Source organism: Amblyomma americanum, chromosome 5 (genome assembly GCF_052857255.1).
Source record: "Amblyomma americanum isolate KBUSLIRL-KWMA chromosome 5, ASM5285725v1, whole genome shotgun sequence".
Classification (NCBI taxonomy): Eukaryota; Metazoa; Arthropoda; class Arachnida; order Ixodida; family Ixodidae; genus Amblyomma; species Amblyomma americanum.
In genome coordinates, this window is record NC_135501.1 from 180,696,316 (window position 1) to 180,717,421 (window position 21,106).

General features: G+C 44.4%; 1 protein-coding gene across 1 annotated transcript; it reads left to right on the forward strand.

Annotated features, from left to right (window-relative positions):
* The first annotated feature begins 748 nt into the window (after positions 1-748).
* LOC144134426 (uncharacterized) lies at positions 749-18,285 on the forward strand. Its single transcript, XM_077667342.1, has 8 exons — positions 749-1,163; positions 5,398-5,686; positions 9,545-9,701; positions 11,868-11,992; positions 13,796-13,913; positions 15,251-15,418; positions 15,753-15,884; positions 18,108-18,285. The coding sequence occupies exons 1-8, from the start codon at positions 749-751 to the stop codon at positions 18,267-18,269; spliced, it is 1,566 nt and encodes a 521-aa protein (XP_077523468.1). The 3' UTR covers positions 18,270-18,285.
* The last annotated feature ends 2,821 nt before the right edge of the window (positions 18,286-21,106 follow it).

A 21,106-nucleotide genomic window follows, 5' to 3' on the forward strand; every position in this document is an offset into this window, starting at 1 on the left:
AAGGAACAATCTAACCAGAAAATTCAAACCATACGTAGGAGGTGACTGGACTGGCAGATTTTGAACTTGCTTAAAATCAGTTGCTGGGCGAGTTGGTACTTCATGCTTTCATTCACGCAGCGCAAAGTCGAACACAGACAAGAGGGGAGACACCATAAAGCGCCGTGTGTCGGCGCTTTGTGATGTCTGCCCTCTTGTTCGTGTTCGTCCTTGCGCTGTGTGAATGGAAGAAAGATTTTGAAATGGTGATGTCACTGTATATACGCCTTTTTTAAAAAGTAGACTACAATTCTGTCGTGCTCTGAATACGACGATATTTACTTGAAAGTATTTCTATTTCTGAGTATGTATGTGCGAATTGTGTTAGTGATTACTCTTCTGCTCAAGATGACATCAGTATTGCTGGTACATTTCGCACCTGGGATTACTGGATTAGATTATGACGCCATGCCTGTGAGTGAAACGATATAATGTAAAGAGTTTTTAGATTTAAGCAAAGTCGTTTGCTACGGTCGCCTTGTCTGTCTAGAGATGTATGAGGCTCAGTGTACTAGCCCTCAAGAAAAAGTCTTGCGTCCACGTCTTTTGGCTGGCAAAAGCCAGCATTGAGGTCGTATGTAGCGTTCTGTGGCCGCATTTTGTTAAACCAAAACCCTTGTACCTGTATTTCAGGCCAGGTTTAAGAACTTCTTTGGGAACAGGCAGCCCAGAGCGCACCACTATGGTTTGATAGTGCTAACGCTTTAACATGTTAAACTACATTATTAATTTGCCGTCTTCACCTCACTCGCGGGATCCCCAGGACGTACCAGGTGGCGATGGAAGACGAGACATTTCCCTTCCCACGCTGCCTGCTCCTACCCCACCTGGCCCTCCTCCATCTGGCCATCCTCCACCTGGCCCTCCTCCGTCTGGCCATCCTCCACCTGGCCCTCCTCCACCTGCCCCTGCTCCACCCGCCCCTCCTGGCCCTCCTGGCCCTTATGGCCCTCCTGGCCCTTATGGCCCTTATGGCCCTTATGGCCCTTATGGCCCTCCTGGCCCTCCTGCGCCTCCTGCCCCTCCTGGACCTCCTGGGCCTCCTGGACCTCCTGTCCCACCAGTGGTCCCTCCTGGCCCAGTGGTCCCACCGCCAGTCACCATTTTTCCACCGGTGCAACCAAGTGAGTTGAGAGGGCAGAACACGGCACACGCTCTTACGGGCTCCCAGAACCAACCAAAAAGTAATTCTCATTTTTTGCTTTCCTTTGAGAACACAATTCTGCGCTCAAATTTGTACAGGCTTGCAAAAGCATGCTCTCCGCGTATGTGTGGCCACTTTGAGCTCCGTCACAAAGATGGCACCGCTAAACCAGACCACGAAAAGGGCGGCTTTGTTTGACGCCCGTTGTAAACAGCGAGCTGTTATTTAATTTCTTGTTGGTGAAAAGGAAAGTGTTTCGTCGTGTTCCTGAACGTTTGTGTGCTGTCTATGGAAGGTCTGCACTTGAGCCATGCATGTTTGCGGAGATTATATTGAAATCCAATATAAATCCGGCAGTCATGCGACTATATTCTTCGTAAATTTTGTGAGTATTTATTTTAACAGTGTTAGAGAAAAAATGCGTATTCTAAACGATGGCTTATAGGCAGAACAATGCAGTGGGGTGCGCATTAGGCTCATTTTACTTTTCGTTCAGCGTGATTCACATAGACTTTTGAGCTGGGCAATAGCTGCTTGAATTAGTCTATCGCATATAAAACATGGCATCCCGTGGTGATATATAAGTTACTCTTGGGGATATTCACATTTTTATGTATATCCCTTCCCCTACTATTATGCCCGTCCGGGCACTATGGGTATGGTAAATACATAAAATAATATATAAATAAACGCTGGGCACAGCCGACGAGAAGACTCAGTTGTCATGGAAGCGCCCACAAAAATTTTAACAACTAGGCGGCGGCAATAGCAACAATCGCAGTCGGCGGTCGATGAAGGTCAGAATATTCGCCGCTGTCGGCCGCTCAAAACTGAAAGCTTTCGTAGAACTTTCGGGAAGCGGAAAGCCAACCACAACAGCCTTAAACAACCCAGAAGAAGTTGCGTGTCGCTGCAATCATTCCTGATAAATCTTGTGGTTCACGCTTCACAGAGCTGCAGGTGCGTGCCGGCGCCTTTCAGCAAAAATGAACCTACACTACAAAGCTCCTCGTTATTACCCCGCTCTTAAAGAACCATCGGCCTGATTCTTTTCAGCGAAGACAAGGCGGTAAAAAATATGGTTCATCGGGGCCTAGCGTCCAAAGCGACTCGGGTTATGAGGAACGGCTTAGTGAAGGTCTCTGGAAATTTCTTTCACCTGGGTTTCTTCAACATTCAATGGCATCGCACAGTACACAGGCCTCTAGCATTTCGGTTATATCCAAATGCGACCGCCGCTGCCGGGATCCAGTCTTTCGGGTCAGCAGCTGAGCGCCATGCCACTGAGCCACCACGGCTGCTGTCGGTCTCTTTCATTGCTTCGGTCTTCCAGTAGCCGTTATTGAGGTCCATTGAAGAGAAGTACCTGGCGTTGCAGATACAGCTCAGTGTGTTGTCGATCTTGGAATGAGAATAGACATCACTCTTTGTTATGTTGTTCAAGCGGTGGCAATGGGCGCAGTGCCAAAGTGTGCTGTCGTTCACACTAGAACAACCGTTGCCTCCCAGGAGCTTTTCGATGGCTAAATGACGTCATCGAGAAGCATCTCTCTCTCTCTTCCACTCAAAGTTCTCGCGGTGATACACGATGGGGGCTTTGGCAGAGAGGTTGAGCTGTTTGGTGGTTAAAATGCGGTGCTTGGCGTTTGTTTGTTCTTTGACAACGACGAAAAGCACTCGTTGTAATTTCCATTCTTAGACAGCGGATCTTGTTGGTTCCGGGTCATTCCTCAGTTGATGTAACAATATCACAGGGTGGTCAGAACGTCAGGGGTATGAGGCGAGCAGTCTGAGTGTCTGTAACGAAGCTGTACTGAGCTGACTTCCGTGCAAAAAGAACTGATCAACTGAGCGGCGGCAATAGAAAAAGGATTTTCTGCAGTCGTCGAAGCTAGGACAGAGTCACCGCTGTTCTCAACCGGTCTTAACTTCAAGCTGTCAAGGTACTTTGACACTAAAAAAAGGCAACCGCAACTATCTCGAACAACGTAGAGCGGCTACGTGTGGTCGCGATCATTCGAGATAAGTCTGGTCGCATGACGCGGCATAAAAAAGACGGATAAAGCCGTTTTACTTACAAGCGATCACATTACATTCGCAATTCAAACATGCGTAGCGTGAGCAGATCCCTTATTTGATCTGACCTAGTAGTTTCACTCGGATGTCAGCGCGAAGTGACTACGCCTGGGTAGCTTAGGCTTTCTTTTGTAGCGTATAGCTACGCTGGTCGAAGTTGACCAGTTTAGCATCCTGTAGAGCCGTACTGCGCATGCGCGAGGAACTTTGACGTCGCAAAGGTGAATAAGGTGAAGCGCTGTGTCGAAGCTGGAAATCGAACCAGGGCTTTTGGCGTTCGAGGCGGAGACGCTGCCACTCCGCCACGACGGCTCGATGTTTAACCGTGAATAAAGGCGCAAAATAAATAAGCGCAGTGTATCCTACATAAGGAAGTCTAATATGGAGAGAATCAAGCATGCTCTAAAAAACGGAGGTAGCCTAAAAGCGGTGAAGAGGAAACTAGGCATAGGGAAAAACCAGATGTATGCGTTAAGAGACAAGGTGGGCAACGTCATTAGCAATACTAAGATAGTTAAAGTAGCCGAAGTAACCGAATAGGGTGGAGCGCATATGGCATGTTCTTTCGGATCATGAACAGCAGGTTACCAACTTCCCTCAAGAGAAAAGTGTACAAAAACTGTTTCCTACCGGCACTCACCTACGGGGCAGAAACGTGTTCAGCTTAAGTTAAGGACAGCACAGCGAGCCATGGAAAGGGAAATGATAGGTGTAACGTTCAGAGACCGGAAGTGGGCCGAGTGGGTGAGAGAACAAACGCGTGTTAATGACATCCTAGTCGAAATCAATATGAAGAAATGGGCTTGGGCAGGACATGTACTGCGAGGGCAAGATAACCGCTGGTCCTTAAGGGTAACGGAGTGGATTCCAAGAGAAGGCAAGCGTAGCAAAGGGCGGCAGAAGGTTATGTGGGCGGAGGAGATTAGGAAGTCTGCAGGCATAGGGTGGGCGCAGCTGGCAAAGGACAGGGTTAATTGGAGAAACATGGGAGAGGCCTTTGCCCTGCAGTGGGTGTAGTCAGGCTGATGATGATGATGATGATGAGTGAATGCTCGCCTTTCATATATAAACTCTTCCGAACCAGATGTCGCCGCGCTTACGCTACGTATATCCTGGCCTAGCAGGAGAGGACTTCTTGTTGGGCTAGTTGGCAATTGATCATTGTACTTTTAAGGCGCCAAAACCACACTGTCCCGTACTCTTCTCTTGTGTGCGCGTGTGTGTGTGGTTTTGGCGCCTTAAAAGTACATTGGCCTAGTAGGGCTAGGCTATCATCAATTTTTTGTGATCGGAAATAGGGACGTAGCCAAATAGCGCAACTGGGTGGAAGGTCTCCGCAGCTATTAAAACATAAGCCTAGTTCATTTTTCGCAGCTTTAACCAGTGTTGCCTTTTAGTTTTTCATGTAATAACATGACGCGTGACAGACGCATCACACTTACAAAGTTAAAGGAAATTTTCCTTCTAGGTCTGACAACCTACATGAGCGAAGCTAGTTATTGAAGCCAAAATGCTTCACTACGCTGGATAAAGCGGCATTCGGTTAGGCAGCACAACGACCTTGAACAACCTTCAGGCCAGCCAAGAATAGTCGTGTATTACCATGTGTGGTACAGTTATGGTGTCAAACCCTTGACAACTGACCTTGACTTATGACCTTGAGTTGACCTTTGACCTTGAGCTGACCTCTGACATTTAAACTTTGACATTGAGTGACCTTTGGGTTGACCTTGGACCTTAACAACAGCCGATGGGGTGATGTGAAGCCATGTGATGACATCCGATGAAGGTGCTGTAACACCTGTTTATACCACGTCATAGGCGCGTGGTCGTACTCGTGTATATATATATATATATATATATATATATATATATATATATATATATATATATATATATATATATATATATAGAACGGCTGTCGCGAGCGTGCAGCGAGATGCCACGGACGAGCCTCACACGCTTTGGAGGCGTCCTTGCTTTTCGCTGAATTCCAGGGTGCCAAGTAAAGCCACTGCCATTTTTTTAGGTGGCTCCCAAGTGTCATAAGACCATGTCACGAGTAGCAAGCATGGTTGCTATTGTAGCGAGCGGTTTTATCAGTTCTTCCTCATCTTATTCGGCTGCTGCGCGTGCAGTAACCATCCCGCCAACCGTGGTAATAACAACCACGGAGAAGAGGACGACCACAGAGTCTACAACGACGACCACCACCCCGCCACCGCCGCTGCTGTGCTCAGTGAACTTCATTGCGGCGCTGAATTCTTCGTTTCCGCCGGACATGACGTGCGACATCCTGATCTACACGCACGTCCGCATCGAAGGCCGAAAGGTCGTCGCGGTGGACAACGAGGTCAGCTACGGGGCATTCAAGGACGTCTGCAAGCTGTACAGGCGCACGACGTGTGGGATCTCCTTCGATGCCCGGTGCGTCGAAATCAAATAGTTCGCGACTGTGTTCACTGATCATACCGGCTTCCGAAAACACTGCGGCTTTAGAGAGGGGGGAGGGTTGTTATACGTTATCTAAATCCGTCAGTCTCAGTGCTTTAAGGTTCGGGACCAACAGGCAGACTGAGACACGGGAAAATAGATAGCTGCTCGCAGATAGACCAATGATAGACTGACAGACAGAACAAATATGTGCAGATGTGGATAGAGAGACAGAAAGATGCATGCATTGATATACATAATATAATTGGTTCTTGGGGAAAGGAAATGGCGCTTTATCTGTCTCATATATCGCGGGACACCTGAACCGCGCCGTAAGAGAAGGGATAAAGGAGGGACTGAGTGAAAAAAGGAAGAAAGAGGTGCCCGTAGGGGAGGGTTCCGGAATAATTTCGACCACCTGGGGATCGTTAACGTGCACTTACATCGCACAGCACACGGGCGCCTTAGCGTTTTTCCTCCATAAAAACGCAGCCGCCGCGGTCGGGTTCGAACCCGGAAACTCCGGATCAGTAGCCGAGCGCCCTAACCACTGAGCCACCGCGGCGGGTACTGGTTAAGTGTTAAAATCTGCTTAAACAGAATTATAGTTAAAGGAAATTATCGTTGCTCCTCTAAAACAGGCTTACGTGACTGTAGGTGAGCCTTCGTGCGCACTCCATTTGAAACTGATCGCAACGGCAGATAAGGACCGAGTATCCCTTTGCCGTTGACCTTTGACCCTGAGCTGACCTCTGCTTTTTGAACGTTGATATTGAGTGACCTTTGGGTTGCCCTTGGACCTTAAGAACAGCCGATGGGGTGATGTGAAGATACAGATACGGTATACGGTTGTTCGGCTAACAGCTATGCCTAGAACGAATGGGTCGACTATTCTTTTCCTCGAGAATGCTATGCTTTCGAATGCGCCTTGGCAAATAAGTGGGGTTAATAAAATTATAACTTACGGCTTCTTGCTTAGTAGAAGATTACTTCAGGAACTGTTCAAGTGGAGCGTGGTACATGTCTAGAGCGGATGCTTTTGAGAACGGTTCTAAAAACAACAAAAAAAACGCATAGAACGGTAAAAGTCGGGAAGCAATTGTCGACCGCGCCGGGGATGAATTATTACACCTTTCTTCACAGAAAATGTAGTGATCGCCAACTGCTTAGCGGTTATTTTTTAGTGACAAAGTAAGTCCATCTTGTGGTGCATGAAATAAGGTGGTGAGAATGCAACATACAGCAGCGGACATTGCGTCTGCATTCGGCGTTCTGCGCTTCTCATACTCCAAGGTTAAGATTTGCGCAGAAAAAAGCAGGACATGTTCTCGCGTAGTAGGCCTTTAAAGAATGACCACTTCTTGCTTCTTAAACTGATATGGCGTCCCCTTGTTCGTGGCCACGAATTCACCGTTGCAACTAACTACCAGGCTGCGTTCATCAGGTAAAGGCACAGTGCGACTGGGACTCGACGAAAGAAGGGACACAGCGCTGACTCATGACTGATGATCTTAATTGCTGCCAAGCAATAAATAGAAAGTGCATCAAAGATTTGCAGCATAGATTTGAAACATTGGTGAATCAAGATATTGTTGAATAAAAAAAGCAAAAAAAATGTGCAAAAATTTGATGCCGTGCCACGTGAAGGGTGTGCTCACTTTTCACACATCTATCGCTTGACAGCAATAAAGGTCGTCAGTCGTGTGTCAGCGCAGTCTGTCTAATTCCTTCCTTTTGTCCCAGCCACGCTGTGTCTTTAACAGATGAACATGTACCGACGAGCTCAAGAAAGTACCCTTTTGCAGATTGTGTTGCATTGAAAAAAATAATTACTATTATTTTTGGATGTATCTCATTAGTATTCTGTGCGATGTTAGCGCGCGTTAAAAACACGAGGTGATCTAAATTAATCAGGCGACTTCGACTGCAGCATCCCTCAAAGCCCACACGATGCTTCGGGCGGATAAACTACACAGTTCATAATTCGTAATTCCAATTAGTATATTTTTTAAATTTTGGCTTCCGTTGTGAGACTTAATTTAAAGGTTTTTAAGAAAACAATAATTAATGAGCTACTGAATTGTAATATTTTTGAAGAACTGAGGTCTGCCGCGGCTAAGGGTGTCATTCTGAAAAATTTGCTGTTTTAAGCACTATTCTTTTAGGAATTTTTAAAGTACCTGCGGAAGCAGCCGTACTATTCCGGTAGGGTACCACTATGTAGGAGTTTTTGTTCACTGTGCATCTGTTAGAAACTTCTTGCAGATGATATCTCTTCAGGACGGCTATTAGTTCTCCAGACAGAATTCTTGAAGGACTGAACCTTGTGCCACTAGGGTTAGAACTACGTATTTTAAGCAATTTCTCTAAACGAAAGTAGTGGTGCACTGGCGACGGGAAACAACTGGCATGATCATCTCCGCAATACTGGCTCGAGATTGGAGACACTTGTAGGGCAACACTGCTACTAGAGTGCTGGAGCAAAGCTTTGTTTTCTAAGGCGACTAGAACTTAAATTAAAGCACGATGTGCTCAATAGCTGCCTGTAGCCGTTTATTAGTACTTTTGCTGTCAGCCTTTAAGATATAATTTAGCTCTCGTTCAAATTTTCATTAGCATTGTTTGATATTGGTCACATACGGGACCAGCACTTCTTTTTCTATAAATGTCTGCATTCCAAATGGCAGAGTTTTGTATACGGCTGAAGTTGGCAATAAAATTGATTTACTTCTCAATAGGCTAAGCATTGGACGTCCTTCCGCCTGAAGGAAGCAATCTGGGACCTTAGATATGAATTATTGATGTAAACTTTAAAATCTTGCGCAGTAACGCTAGGCAACCTGATTTGATATTAGGCTTAGAGTTGCGTTTTTATGCGTTTATAAAGCACTTGGAATAGACAAACGTGAATTAAACATTGCTTCCCGCAGATAACTACCAGTATAGGTTCCCACAGGAAAAGTCTAAATAAATATGTGTTTCAGAGACGATTCTTACAACATATTAGACGCCAACAACTTGACGACAAGATCCTTGAGTGACGTAGCCTGAAAGTTGCAGGAACGGGGTCGACAATAAACTATGAACGAAAATATAAAGAGGTGTGCATTCTTTTCTACTCGAGTTTACGCATTCTGCATAATTAAATGTCCTGATACTGCATCTGTCATCTCTCTTGTTTTGTCAGCACCGGAATATTGGATGTACATACGTACCTGTCATTTGGCTGGGCAGCTAGGTCCCCTGTATTCAGCAATAATCTTGTTTTAAGGCGAAAGCCTTTCTTGGCTCGCGAGTGTGCTCAAGAGTTTTCCGCAGGAAACGTCTACAAGATGTGTTTGCTCCTCCTGTCAATCAAAGAAAATGAAAAAATAACATAAATAAAAAATAGAAGTAACAAATGAAAGAAAAGTCGCATAAGGAATATATATGAAAATAAAAACAAAAAAATTAAAGACAATAAAAATAAAAAATAAAACAAGAAAAAGATTAAAAGTGAAGAAAAACACATACATAATAAATGGAGGGAGAAACAGAGGACAGTGAAAAGCTTGCGCATTTCCGCAGACTTAAGTGCACATGAATTTTTTTACCGTAATATCCCATTGCAATTACTAGGTTAGTACCGCTGCTACTACTAACAGTACTACTGCCACAGTTACCACAAGAATTACTGTAACTAATAATACGCGTCTTGACAGCAGCCTATATTTTGCTAGCCTGCGCTCGACTCTCGTCAGGACGCCGCGATTGCTGCTGTAACTAATAAAAGTTCAATCATTGCGTACCCAATTGAATTCTTGCAGATATTGGCGCGAACATCCAATTTATTTTTATTTTTTTCTCCTCCAGCTACATTTATCAGCATATGTTCGCCACCACGGAGGTCCGGGACGAGTTAGCCACGGCCATGAATAGATCAAGGATCAACCACTACGCGATCATGAACATCTACGAGACCAAGGATCTTGTGGCAACTTACGCAGCGGAGGCGATTTTAGTATTCGGAGTAAGCAAACATAGCGTCTATACCCAGCAATTCTGGACAACAGCAATTTTGAGTGGGAAACCGTTTATGAGCGCAATTTTCTCGTTTAATGCAAGATTTCACTATAAAAAATTAATATTTCTACCATCTGCCCGACGGCAGACTTTAATTTTTTTTTCTATGAACGTTTTTGCTTTCGTCAAAACCATTCCCCACTGGTTTTCTATGCGAGTGTTAACTGTTCGATGCGAGTGATGGAAACACTTCCAAACAAAGGTTTTGCTAGATATCAGAAAAATGGACAATTGCCTTCAATATTACAGTAAAAGTATCTTACAATTTTACAATTTTCAAAATTTTCGTCCGAAATTGAACTGGCGTCGCAGCGCTGTCACTGAGAGCGGCCGACTTCAGTGGGGAATTCATAATTGGATGAAAGCTTATTCTGCTAATATACATTTTCTGAAAAACTCGTAGACCAAATGTCACAAAATTTAGCCCTACACTTTTTTTCTCTTGTTCTCCGTCATCACACTATAAGTGTTGCCTGCTAGACTAGCTGGTTTTCAGATATTATCAAAAGATTTTAACACATAGGCTTACTACAAGTGTCCGCGTTATAATCTTTCTTGTGTTTAGTGTGTCTTGGCGCTAAAATCCTTCTAAAATGTCAGTCATCAAATTCTAGAGGCCCGTTTACTGTGCGATGTCAGAACCCCAGGTGGTCGAAATTTCGGGAACCCCTCACTACGGCGTCCCTCATAGCGTGAGCCGCTTTCTGACGTTAAAACTCAATAAAACCAAAGCAAACCAACCTAATGTTTAAACACGTAAAAGCAGTTGAGAACAGTTGGCTTGAATATCCTTTTGCGGCACGGCATCTAGGATTCTGCACGAGACTTTTCAAACTTTTTCTCGAAAGATCCTGAGCTGTTGTCACGTACTTCAGGATGCTGGCAGTGCTTAAAACCTCTTCTGCATAGAATAACAGGGCCATTTTGTGGTTTAAAATAAGAAGGATCGGTTTTTGAAGACAAGGGAAATCACTGTGGCGAAGGCTTATGGTGCGTCTAGGAAACGCCTTGTGGTGCTGTTTTTTCCTTGTGTAGTTCAGTAGAATGTTTTACTAAAGGATACTCTAGTGAAGTTTCGTTGCGGGTGCTGCTTTCTGTGATAAAAAAATAAATTCTTGGGTTTAATTGTTTGTTTTTGAAAATTAGGGCTGCATTTTCATAAGCGTGGAAGTAAGCACAGTGCGTGCATACCCGAAGTTGTTTAGCCATTGATGCTTTTCTGCGAAGTAGAGGGCTGGAAATATATACACTCAAACATTTTCAGATTTGTCGTTCAAAAATCTTGCAGAAATCTGAAAAGAAAGAGAAATAGTTGCGCGGTAACAAAAATATTCTCCTTGATTAACTTATGCTGCTTAGAAGTGACTTCGAATACACTGAATAGTGTTTGACCAGAGGTGCACTCGTTTTGACAGGAGCCAGGACTTCTTACGGCACTATTATAATGCATTTGAGAATAGCTCTAAGACCATTGTATACATGAGTTAGGCTCTGTGCCGAGGGGCTTTGAGCATTCTTTCATTAGCACACGATGGGTTGTTGCAACCAATTTTGTGCGTGTAGAACTCGTAGCTGAGAGTAAAAAAAAGAAGTCTCTAACTATATTGCCTTATTTTCGTGTAGTCAACAAAGCAAAGTTGGATGTCATCAGCAGAGACAAATCGTTTCGGCCTATTTGGATTGGTGTTGTCACCTGGGAATAATTGTCATCATGCAGAACGCTTCAGAAAGGATAATGGAGGGGCAGTACCAGGAATTATCATTCCTTAACGATACTTCGGAGCTCTTTATTTCGTCAGATGTCAATGATGTTTAGCGGAGAATTGCAAAAAACAATGTCTGTGTTCTAATAAAAGGAAGCAGCCTATATCTTGCTAGTGTACGTTTGACTCTGAATTTTCCGCAGGGCACCTGTGTTGCAACTGTGCGTTTTAAAAATTTATGCATTGTGTACCCGTTTTGAACACATGAAAATATTAGCCGGGTTGTTCAATTATATCCTAACTCCTCTCTCTCCCTCCCCCACCCCCCTCCCAACTACAATAATTACCCACCACGCATGGACTTGAAAAAAATGACACACTTATCAAATAGAATCTGTTTTGCTTTCCAGGAATTCCGAACACTTTTAGGCAATGAGAGAACAACTAACAAGGTCATATTCGGCATTGGTTACTTCGACTACAGCGATACCAATGCCTGGGCAGATCTACTCTACGTCGCGGGGAATACAGCGACGTGAGTTTTGTGCCTTTGATAGCGATCCTGGCTACGCAGACATTTTTTCAGAAACTATAGGAATTGCTCAGACTTTTGCACGTGAAACAGTGCAGACATAATTTAACAATAGACTGAACAATAGACACTTGTTTACGCTGATTATAATTTCAAGCAGCACAGGTAATCTGAGCGATATTGGAAACGTATTGGCAAACGCCGGTCCTACAAAGGGCCAGAGTAAATCATCTTTTCGCAATATTGGGCTGATTACCTGTGCTGCTTCGGATAATTCTGCATCTACTGGTGCGTACGGAAGGTTGGCGCTTTCGCCACGGCGAAATTTTTGATTAGAATTAACAAGAGCCACAATATCAACACAGATTCACTGCGAATCGTGTGGAAGTATCGGCACATCTGCCTTCAGCTCTCACGTGCGGGATGACAGCTGCGCTTTTTGTTTCCTTGCAAGAATGGCTACACGACGGGAAGTCGTCCACTAGACGGTTAAATTGCATTTGCCCGTTAAACCGAAAAATATTTCGCTACGCAAACCGGGCAAACATGTCCAAAGCTGCTCCATAACGTTATGAACGACAGTCAGTGATTTTCTACTTGAAAAAAAAACGAACACTTTGTTTTACAGTAAAAAATGTGTTGTGATGATGTCCTGCAGTTGTAAGTCACATTCAAAAAGCTGTTTGTTTTTGGCAACATAGCATTCCTGTGACTTAGAATTTAATTGCTTCACACAGTTCGCGCTATCCCTGCTAGCAGTCGACAGTTTGTAATGGGCTATTTTGTACACCGCTTCTTTAATTTTTGTTCCAACCCATTCGTATTTTACAGCGACAGCTGTTAGGCGCCCGTCTCTGGCTTTCGCGTCGTAGTCGTCCGCCGTCGCCGTTGGCGTAACCGGCGGGTGCTAGCGCACCCACCGGTTGTGCCGGTCAACCTTGGTCGCATAGGCCTACGGGTGGCTGGAGCAGCCGCCTGGCAGTGCAGGGGTGTATCACGCGACCACTACACTAGTGCGCCAGCAAAATATCCTCAAAAATAAACGCCTGAACAGCTATCGCTGCACCTTGCGCTACACAGTCGTAACCGCCTTGTGTTTTTTTTTAATTCGAAATGTCAATACCTTCTAGTTATTTCTTTCCCTGCGCCAAATGAATATCAGTTGTCAGTAGCCGCATCTTTTATAAAGTCTTCAATTCTTCTCTTTAGCAGCGCTGCCTTTATCAGCACGCTATATGCCACGCCGACTGCGAATGAATGGTGCAGATATTAGCCTAAAGCAAGTGCTGTTTGTGCTGTTAACACTGTCTCCCACAATCCTCTCGGTGATTCCTCCGATTTGTCGGCTGGAGCAGACATTTATAATTTGGGCATTTGCAACAAACTGATTGAAGTCAACTTAAAACAACCCGCATTGCAGTACTGACAGTTTACTAAACTAGTGAATGAAAGGGCCTGTTTGTATCAGCTTATTTACTTTCAAAGAGTATATTGCTTTCTTATGGCTGGTTTCAGGGAGCATTTGTTGACCTTGCCAGCATAACAGTTCGTGTCTAGCTCGAGTTTGTAAGCCAATCGGCCAGCCCTTAATTATACATTTCAGTATTTAGTGTTACCGGGCCGAAGCGTCAAAAAAGTCTTATCAGGGTCTTACACAAGGCATACAGACGCTATGCTAGTTCGTGTGTCAAACGTCGTTCTTTTCTTTGGAGACGTGGCTTCTACATTACCCGTTTTTTCGTCCGCTGATGGATTCATGTCCTTTTCCGAACGTCTGTTCAGTCAATATTTTCGTCTCTTCTACAGGATCGATGTCGACATCATTGTTATCATCACCAGCATTTTGGCGATTCGCACCCGACGTCAATGCACAGCCCTTCCTGCAAACGCTCTGAAAAGCCCAAGTGCCTTACCACCCACTATGGTAGGCCTGCCATAATACAAGACGTCGCTCCCTATGGAACCACTTTCATGTTGACGATTGTTTGTGTAAATGTTACTCGCTGCCTTTCAAAACTGCGCGCCTTAATGGAAAGGGTCGGCATATATATGCCAGAGATATTGCTAAATTTAAAAAGAATGTGTGCAGAAAAACACAAATAACCAAAAACTTAAGTTTTCCTGCGCCCAGTCTTTTAGAACGGTGGGATAATCATCGGGCGGACTCATATTTTCTGAGAAAAGAAAAGGCCGGGTAACTGGTGGTGTGAGTCGGCAGGGCTCTCTTAACTGCAGAGTGAACGGAAAGATAAGCCACTTCATGTAAATGGAATTTTCCAGCCCTGAAGCCAGTACTCATAATCTACCAAAGACGTTTTGGAGCATAATACAGCAATTTAAAAGGACCCGAACCAGATGACTGGATGGGGATGAGTGCGGATGAATGAGCGCTTGGTATTTAAGCACCTGAAGCTTACAGATGTCTGGTTGCATATTCTAGCCGTTTAACAAGTAAAAAGGCGTTATGTAACAATGGTGCCAGTTAGCAACAGTGGTAATTGTTTTTCTTTCTGGTGACAATCATGGTTTACGTGGTGGTTTTTTGACATCAAAAATCGCACGAATACAGAAATCTCGGAGGCTGTACAGCTTTCACTGAGGGAAAAAGTTTGGGTTGTTGGTTTTGGTGCAAGAAAAGAGCAATTTCCTAGCTACAGAAATCGGCAAGAACGCACAAGAAGTGGCGCAAACACTAGACTTCAGCTAAATTTTCTATAAAAGCTGTCTAAACAGATACTTTTCTTTATTCTTGCAGCTTTTTACAGCTCTTGGCTTGCGCTAGAGCCTCCTTTAGTCTCTGCACCTATGTGTCTTTTATATGTCATCGCTAACCTGTCAATGACGCCGCTTCGGAGTTTTCTGTTTGCTTACGCTCCGCGCGGTGGCGCCACTCATAGGGAGCTGCAGCTTACGTCATTGCGGTTCTGGTTATGGTCCTGTGTGTAAAGCGCCGCCATATTAAAAATACAAGCCGTAAATTAGTCTCTCTCACGTTGCAGAGCAGGCACGAACTCTAGCGGATAGGCACGATTAAGGAAGATTGATAAGAGAAAAGGGGACTGACGTTTGAAATCCGCCTAGTCTGGCTGGGATTGAAGTCTAGTGAGCATTGCTTGCGTATAGCAGCTTCAGTGAGACCAAGAAACTCTGAATATTGCACACACCTGCCTCTGGCCTACTTTGTTCTGAAAGCTTTTGTGCCCTTTGAATTGTGCAGGAGCTCCATCATAAAGCTGTATCTTGACTTTCACGCAATCGCAGGAGAAAGCCTTGCCGGCCGCCATGGCAAACTTCTCAGCTCCAAGGCTCACTGTGGCATTTTCCTTTCAAATGGGAGTACTGGCCTACAAGCTTAGGGACAACCACAGCACCGCTATGGATGCCTTGTACAAGGAATGCACTGCCATGTTTGTGTCGGACTACTCTCAGGTATATTCTTTCGAAAAACCTGCAGGCCTCTTCCTTATTAGTGCTGAATTGTTATGCTAAATCATGGACAGCGGTAGGATGTCTCTTTATGCTGTGGTGCTTGAGGCGGAGTGGTAGCTGATGTTTCCATTCCAGATTTTCTCTCTGTATTTAAGAAGAAGCAGTGAAGATGTTTAAGCGGACACTGCAGGGTGAAAGCACTCTCGTTACTTTGATGTTGATATCTCTGGAATAGCACGAGTGATGTGAGAGCGCTTGACGAAAATGAAGTATGCTGAGACGAGCCAGTGTGCTTCCGTGTTTATGCTCTCACCTTCTTCCTACTATTCTTCAGGCATGCCAAGTCACTACGACTGACCTGCTCAATGAGAAGACCGTCATTGGCCTCAGCCGCCAGCCGGAGATTCAGGCACTGGGAATAAAATATATGCAGTCACATGACACGCTGGACTTCATGAAGGAGAAGGTGACTTTTTTCGTTGCCCGCGGGGTCTATACACCAATAAATAGAACTGCATAATCTCCTCAGGAATCACAATGCACAGCAGGGTAAGGGTAGTACTGAAAAATTCTGACCGAAGAGCTCTGACGCTAGTCACGACTGTTTATCTCGACACATGAAGTACGTCAGTCACCCCGGTTGGCGAGCCTAGTGCTGGTTAGAAGTATACGCACAGGTGGCTTTAGGTTCTGTGTGATATCTTGGAGTTATTGGTGCAGCCGTTAAATAGCAGTCATGAGAGTCATTAATAAATTCCGTAAAATTTACCCTTCGCTATGTAGTGGAGGCGGTGGTTGTCGGTGTGAGGACTAGTTATACTAGAAATTTCTATTGAGGCTCACTTGACTCTCTCTAGTTAGTGTTAGCGTCACCACACAGTGATTTCTCTTATACCAAAAACCAAATATTCGGTGTACATCTGGAGTACGTTTGCTTCTTGAAACGCAACGTTCTAGTTTAATCTCGATGCTTGTCGAATGCGACGTAGTTTTTACACTCTACAGAGTGGGAAACAAAATCAAAGAAGAATAATAATACCACAGCAGAGTGACACTACTTACGTAAAGTGTTATTCAATCTTTGAACGTGGGTATTATTTTTCTTGGCACCACTTTCTTTTGATTCGGTTGACGTTAAATATGGTCGTAATTTTAACACGGTAACGTTTGATCAGACGGAAGTTAAATGATTGGTCGTGAGAGGGTGTTCATGGAGGGCTACACGAACCTCCGAGGCCCCACCGATGGCTTTCTTTTAAACAGCCACCTGCAGAGGTGTTATCGCGTCGCTTTAGGGCGGCACCACTCCGCCCGAAATTGTACGAGGACTGCCCGCGATGTATGAATATAGGGTATGTCCTATTCCACATATATGTGCATGTAGTAAAACCTAGGCGTAAATGTCCCAACTTTGTAATGACTCACTTTGTCGGTCCCGCTTCTACTCTCCTTGGGTGCGAGCGCCAAAGATTTTGCATTGCATCAAGTTTGCGGATACCTCCTCAATTACATAACAGCTGCCGGCAGATTTCCTTGCTAATTGCATCCAAAATTCTTCTCATTTGAAACATCTTTCAGGAATTTTCATGTATTCAATTCTCTGATCTTCTCTCTGTTATTTTAATTCTGTCTTCTCTCTTTCATTATTCTGATATATTAACAAAAGCACAGCCATTAGCTTGGCACCAGTTGACCCTCATCTTTCGGCTCTCCTCAGTGAACCATTGCCTATCCCCCGTGGTGGGTATATGGCATGTCACTAAGACGACGACGACGACGACGACGACGACGACGACGACGACGACGACGACAACGACGACGACGACGACGACGACAACAACAACAACAACAACAACAACAACAACAACAACAACAACAACAACAACAACAACAACAACAACAACAACAACAACAACAACAACAACAACAACAACAACAACAACAACAACAACAACAACAACAACAACAACAACAACAACAACAACAACAACAACAACAACAACAACAACAACAACAACAACAACAACAACAACAACAACAACAACAACAACAACAACAACAACAACAACAACAACAACAACAACAACAACAACAACAACAACAACAACAACAACAACAACAACAACAACAACAACAACAACAACAACAACAACAACAACAACAACAACAACAACAACAACAACAACAACAACAACAACAACAACAACAACAACAACACTTGTAAAGTCTTGATGGTTAGAGGAGAAAGTCGCGGCGGCTAGCGCAGACAGAAAGCAATCAGAAACAGGGCAAGAAAGAAAGCCATCAAGCAGCACTGTCCTGAGAAAGAATTCACCCCTAAATCCTATAGCCAACTGACGCAGGCATCCTGGATGATACGAATGTGAAAAGTATGCATTAATTACCTGGCAAGTGACTATTTTCAAAGAATGAAAGGGGCTTCAAAAATAATGCCGGTAGAGCGCTTTTCACGTCCCGTTTTTTAAATTCGACCCGTGCTGTCCACCACGCTGTTGTCCATCATGTAGGCTTCATGGTTCAGTCCCGCGATTTGAAGTTCATTCAATTAAAGAAGCGCTTCTTGTCAATTTATCTCTAATGACTTCGTGCTATTTCGCGCAGCATGTTTTCTTTTGTCATGCGTGAACTAGTCCTCAGAAGACCTTTTTTTGATTCGGTGTCCTCGCAGGCGAAGATTATCATGGACACACAAGGCAGGCGTCCCCTGTTCACTTGGTTCCTGTTCAATGTGCACCTGACAGACACCACTGGACGCTGCCTTCCTGGGGGCCCCTTCGAACGCGCCAAGGGCTTCAGAGATTTCTATTATCAGGAGGTGCACAACGGATAGCTAGCAGATTTTGATGCCTAAGGGGCAGTGACCGCTTAACCATCTCATCCTGCCATGTCTGGAGAAGTGCGTGTATGGTGTATTAATTCAGACCTCCATAAAAAGCTACCAGTTATGTTGAGGATGTCTTTCCGACGTAAGTTCAAAAATGGCAAGGCAAAACTTGTGGCAGTGTGGCCAAGAAAGTTTGTTGCATTCAGAGAGTAAAAGTTTTGGACGAAAGCACCTTGCCACCTTTGGTGGAGGCCGGAGTTTTGCCCATTCCTGCTCAATTTTGGGTCGCCTGTGATGTTCACCTTGCATCGCCTATTAATGCATAGAAGAATGCAGACTATACAGCATGCATTGTATTTTGTATTTGTATGAATGGTATAGTATACATTGTAAGTTATATTTTACAAACTCGAAAGCAAGTCGCTTCATTTGTACTTGGCAATGGCTTGGTTTGAAGGTTTTCGAAATACGAGTATGAACTGGCGAGGCAATGATGCGAGTTTTTTCAGAATGTGCGATGGTTAGGCGTATTCTGATAATAGTGTTTTCGTGTGAACATTGTAGATAGTAACAGCACACAATGAGGTCATGCGGCTCTTTGTTAAATTAAGTATTATGCGTACGAGATGCGGCTAGCTTCAAATGTGCTAAGTAAAATACACAAACGTCATTCTCTCGATGATGTTATGCAAAGAGGATCAATCTTAGGACAATTGGCAGAAGCTTTACGGTTTCTTCGATCCTATGCTATTTAGCTTGGTCCTTGGATTGCTTTAGGACTCCAGCCCATAAACAAGCTGAAGAGAGGAAATTTAACGCTACAAGTCCTTCTCAAACTCTACGAGTAGTACCCTCAATTCTCTTCTATTCGCGTTCAGTCTATATGATTGGCTTCATATTTCATGCAGGCATACTTTAGTGCTTTTCACTTTTACACTATTTACCAGTCTTCCTGCGCAAGGAGTCTCTTCACTAAAGCTCATAAATCGTTTTTATCGAACATGCTCATTCGAATAACTTCAAGGAGGCTAACCCTTTCTTTCTACACACGTAACGAACGCGTTCAGCGGTAGTACGTTACAGCAAGAGAAATCGTTTTTAAGTTCCTGTGTCGCCTTCTGTCAGCGTGGGAGAAAGCGAATATTACTTGCAACTAAATAGTTACATGAAACCACTCAAGAAGGCAGGGCCTAGGTCCACGCTGGGTTGAGCGTCTACAGCATAGCCGTCTGTGCAGCATACCTCAACTCAGCAAATGAAAAGCGATTGGGCCCCGAGTCAAATAAGGGACGTTTTTAAGGCAAATGCCTTTATAGGCTGATCGTTGTGGAGAGAATTTGTGCGTCCTTAGAAAGTGTCCGCTCTACGTGTGAAGCAAATAAAACAGAGGGATTTCGACGAGGATGGCATTCGAACCCACGCGGGCAGAGCCTAATGAATTAGCAGTCCATCGCCTTAACCACTTGGACACCTAGTGCGACGGAACGAGGGTGTTTCCAAAACGTAAACCGGATGTAGTGAACACTTTCAATATAACGATGTCGTAACTTGAAACCGGATATAACGAACACACTGTATATAACGAAAGTATAGCATGTCGTAACTTGAAACTGAGACTAATACGAGAAGCTTGAGGTGATCGTGTTGAGCTAGAGAGCTCAACAAGAAGCTGCTTGTCAGGTAAGGTCACTTCGTGCTCCCCTGAATGTTTCATCGCGGTCATTTATATTGAGTGCTATAATAGACAAATTAAAATCCCCACGAAGTTCATCGCAATTCATCTCCGCAGAAAGAACGGAAGAAGGAAGATTTAACACTGGAGGGCACAAAGAACTGGAGAGGTTAGCCCGGATGTCTATCTGGAAGGTTGCTTCAGTTGTTGATGCAATTGAGAAGTCTGTTACGATGCAATTAGGAAAATCCGTGACCGGCCCAGGCTGGGTTGAAAATTTGATGTTTTGTCGGGCCTGGACCGGGCCCGGCCTTGGCTTGTCCATAGAGGAGCCGTGTGTGGCTTTTGATTTATTTGTAACGGGTGAAGTGCGCTTAAGGTGTTCTAGTAACGACCAGATGAAACGGAACCTTGGCGTTGGCTGAGATGAAAATTACTAATTGATACGCTTATAACGTGTGTAGTATTTTACGTTATTTGCGTGTAATTCCTAATTACTAGTGTCTGCCATTGCTGAATTTGCCTCATGTGAGGGCAATCGCGAATACTGATTTTTTTTTTACTGTTCTCTGGAGCATCTAAAAATGCAAAAAAAAACCAGCACTATAATTTTTCTAGTCGTTTATTTCATAATAATATAAACTGATGCAACCACTTCTTGTTGACACTGAATGAGAGAAAGTTCATTTGTACACACTTTAATTACTGTCCCTAAGGGTCTAAGTAACTCCAGAAGTGCATGTCGAGCCACGTTGACTGACGCGTATTTTCATTCCGTCAACGATACAGCACACGAGCTCCTGGTCTTTTCTCGTGGCTGGTCTGAAATTGTTTTAAAGTGCAATTTTTGCTCCAAAGCCCCCTCGTAATGAAACCTGCATACAAGGTAACACGCACTACGACGTGGAATAGTAAATTATTTTCGGTGTGCGGCTACTGCTTTGTGAAATAAAGAAGAGTAAAGTTGGTTTGTATTGAGTGGTGCAAGCAACAGTTTTGGCTCTCATCTCTGAATACGACCTGACCGGCAACATCACCCCTCCCCCCCCCCCCCCCCCCCCCCCCCCCCGGGTGTGTAAACGACAGATGGTTTTCGAGGTGTGAATACTGAAAAAACTGAACTGATAAGAGTTTTCAAGTAGAACTTGGATTCTAACTGCCATCTTGCGCG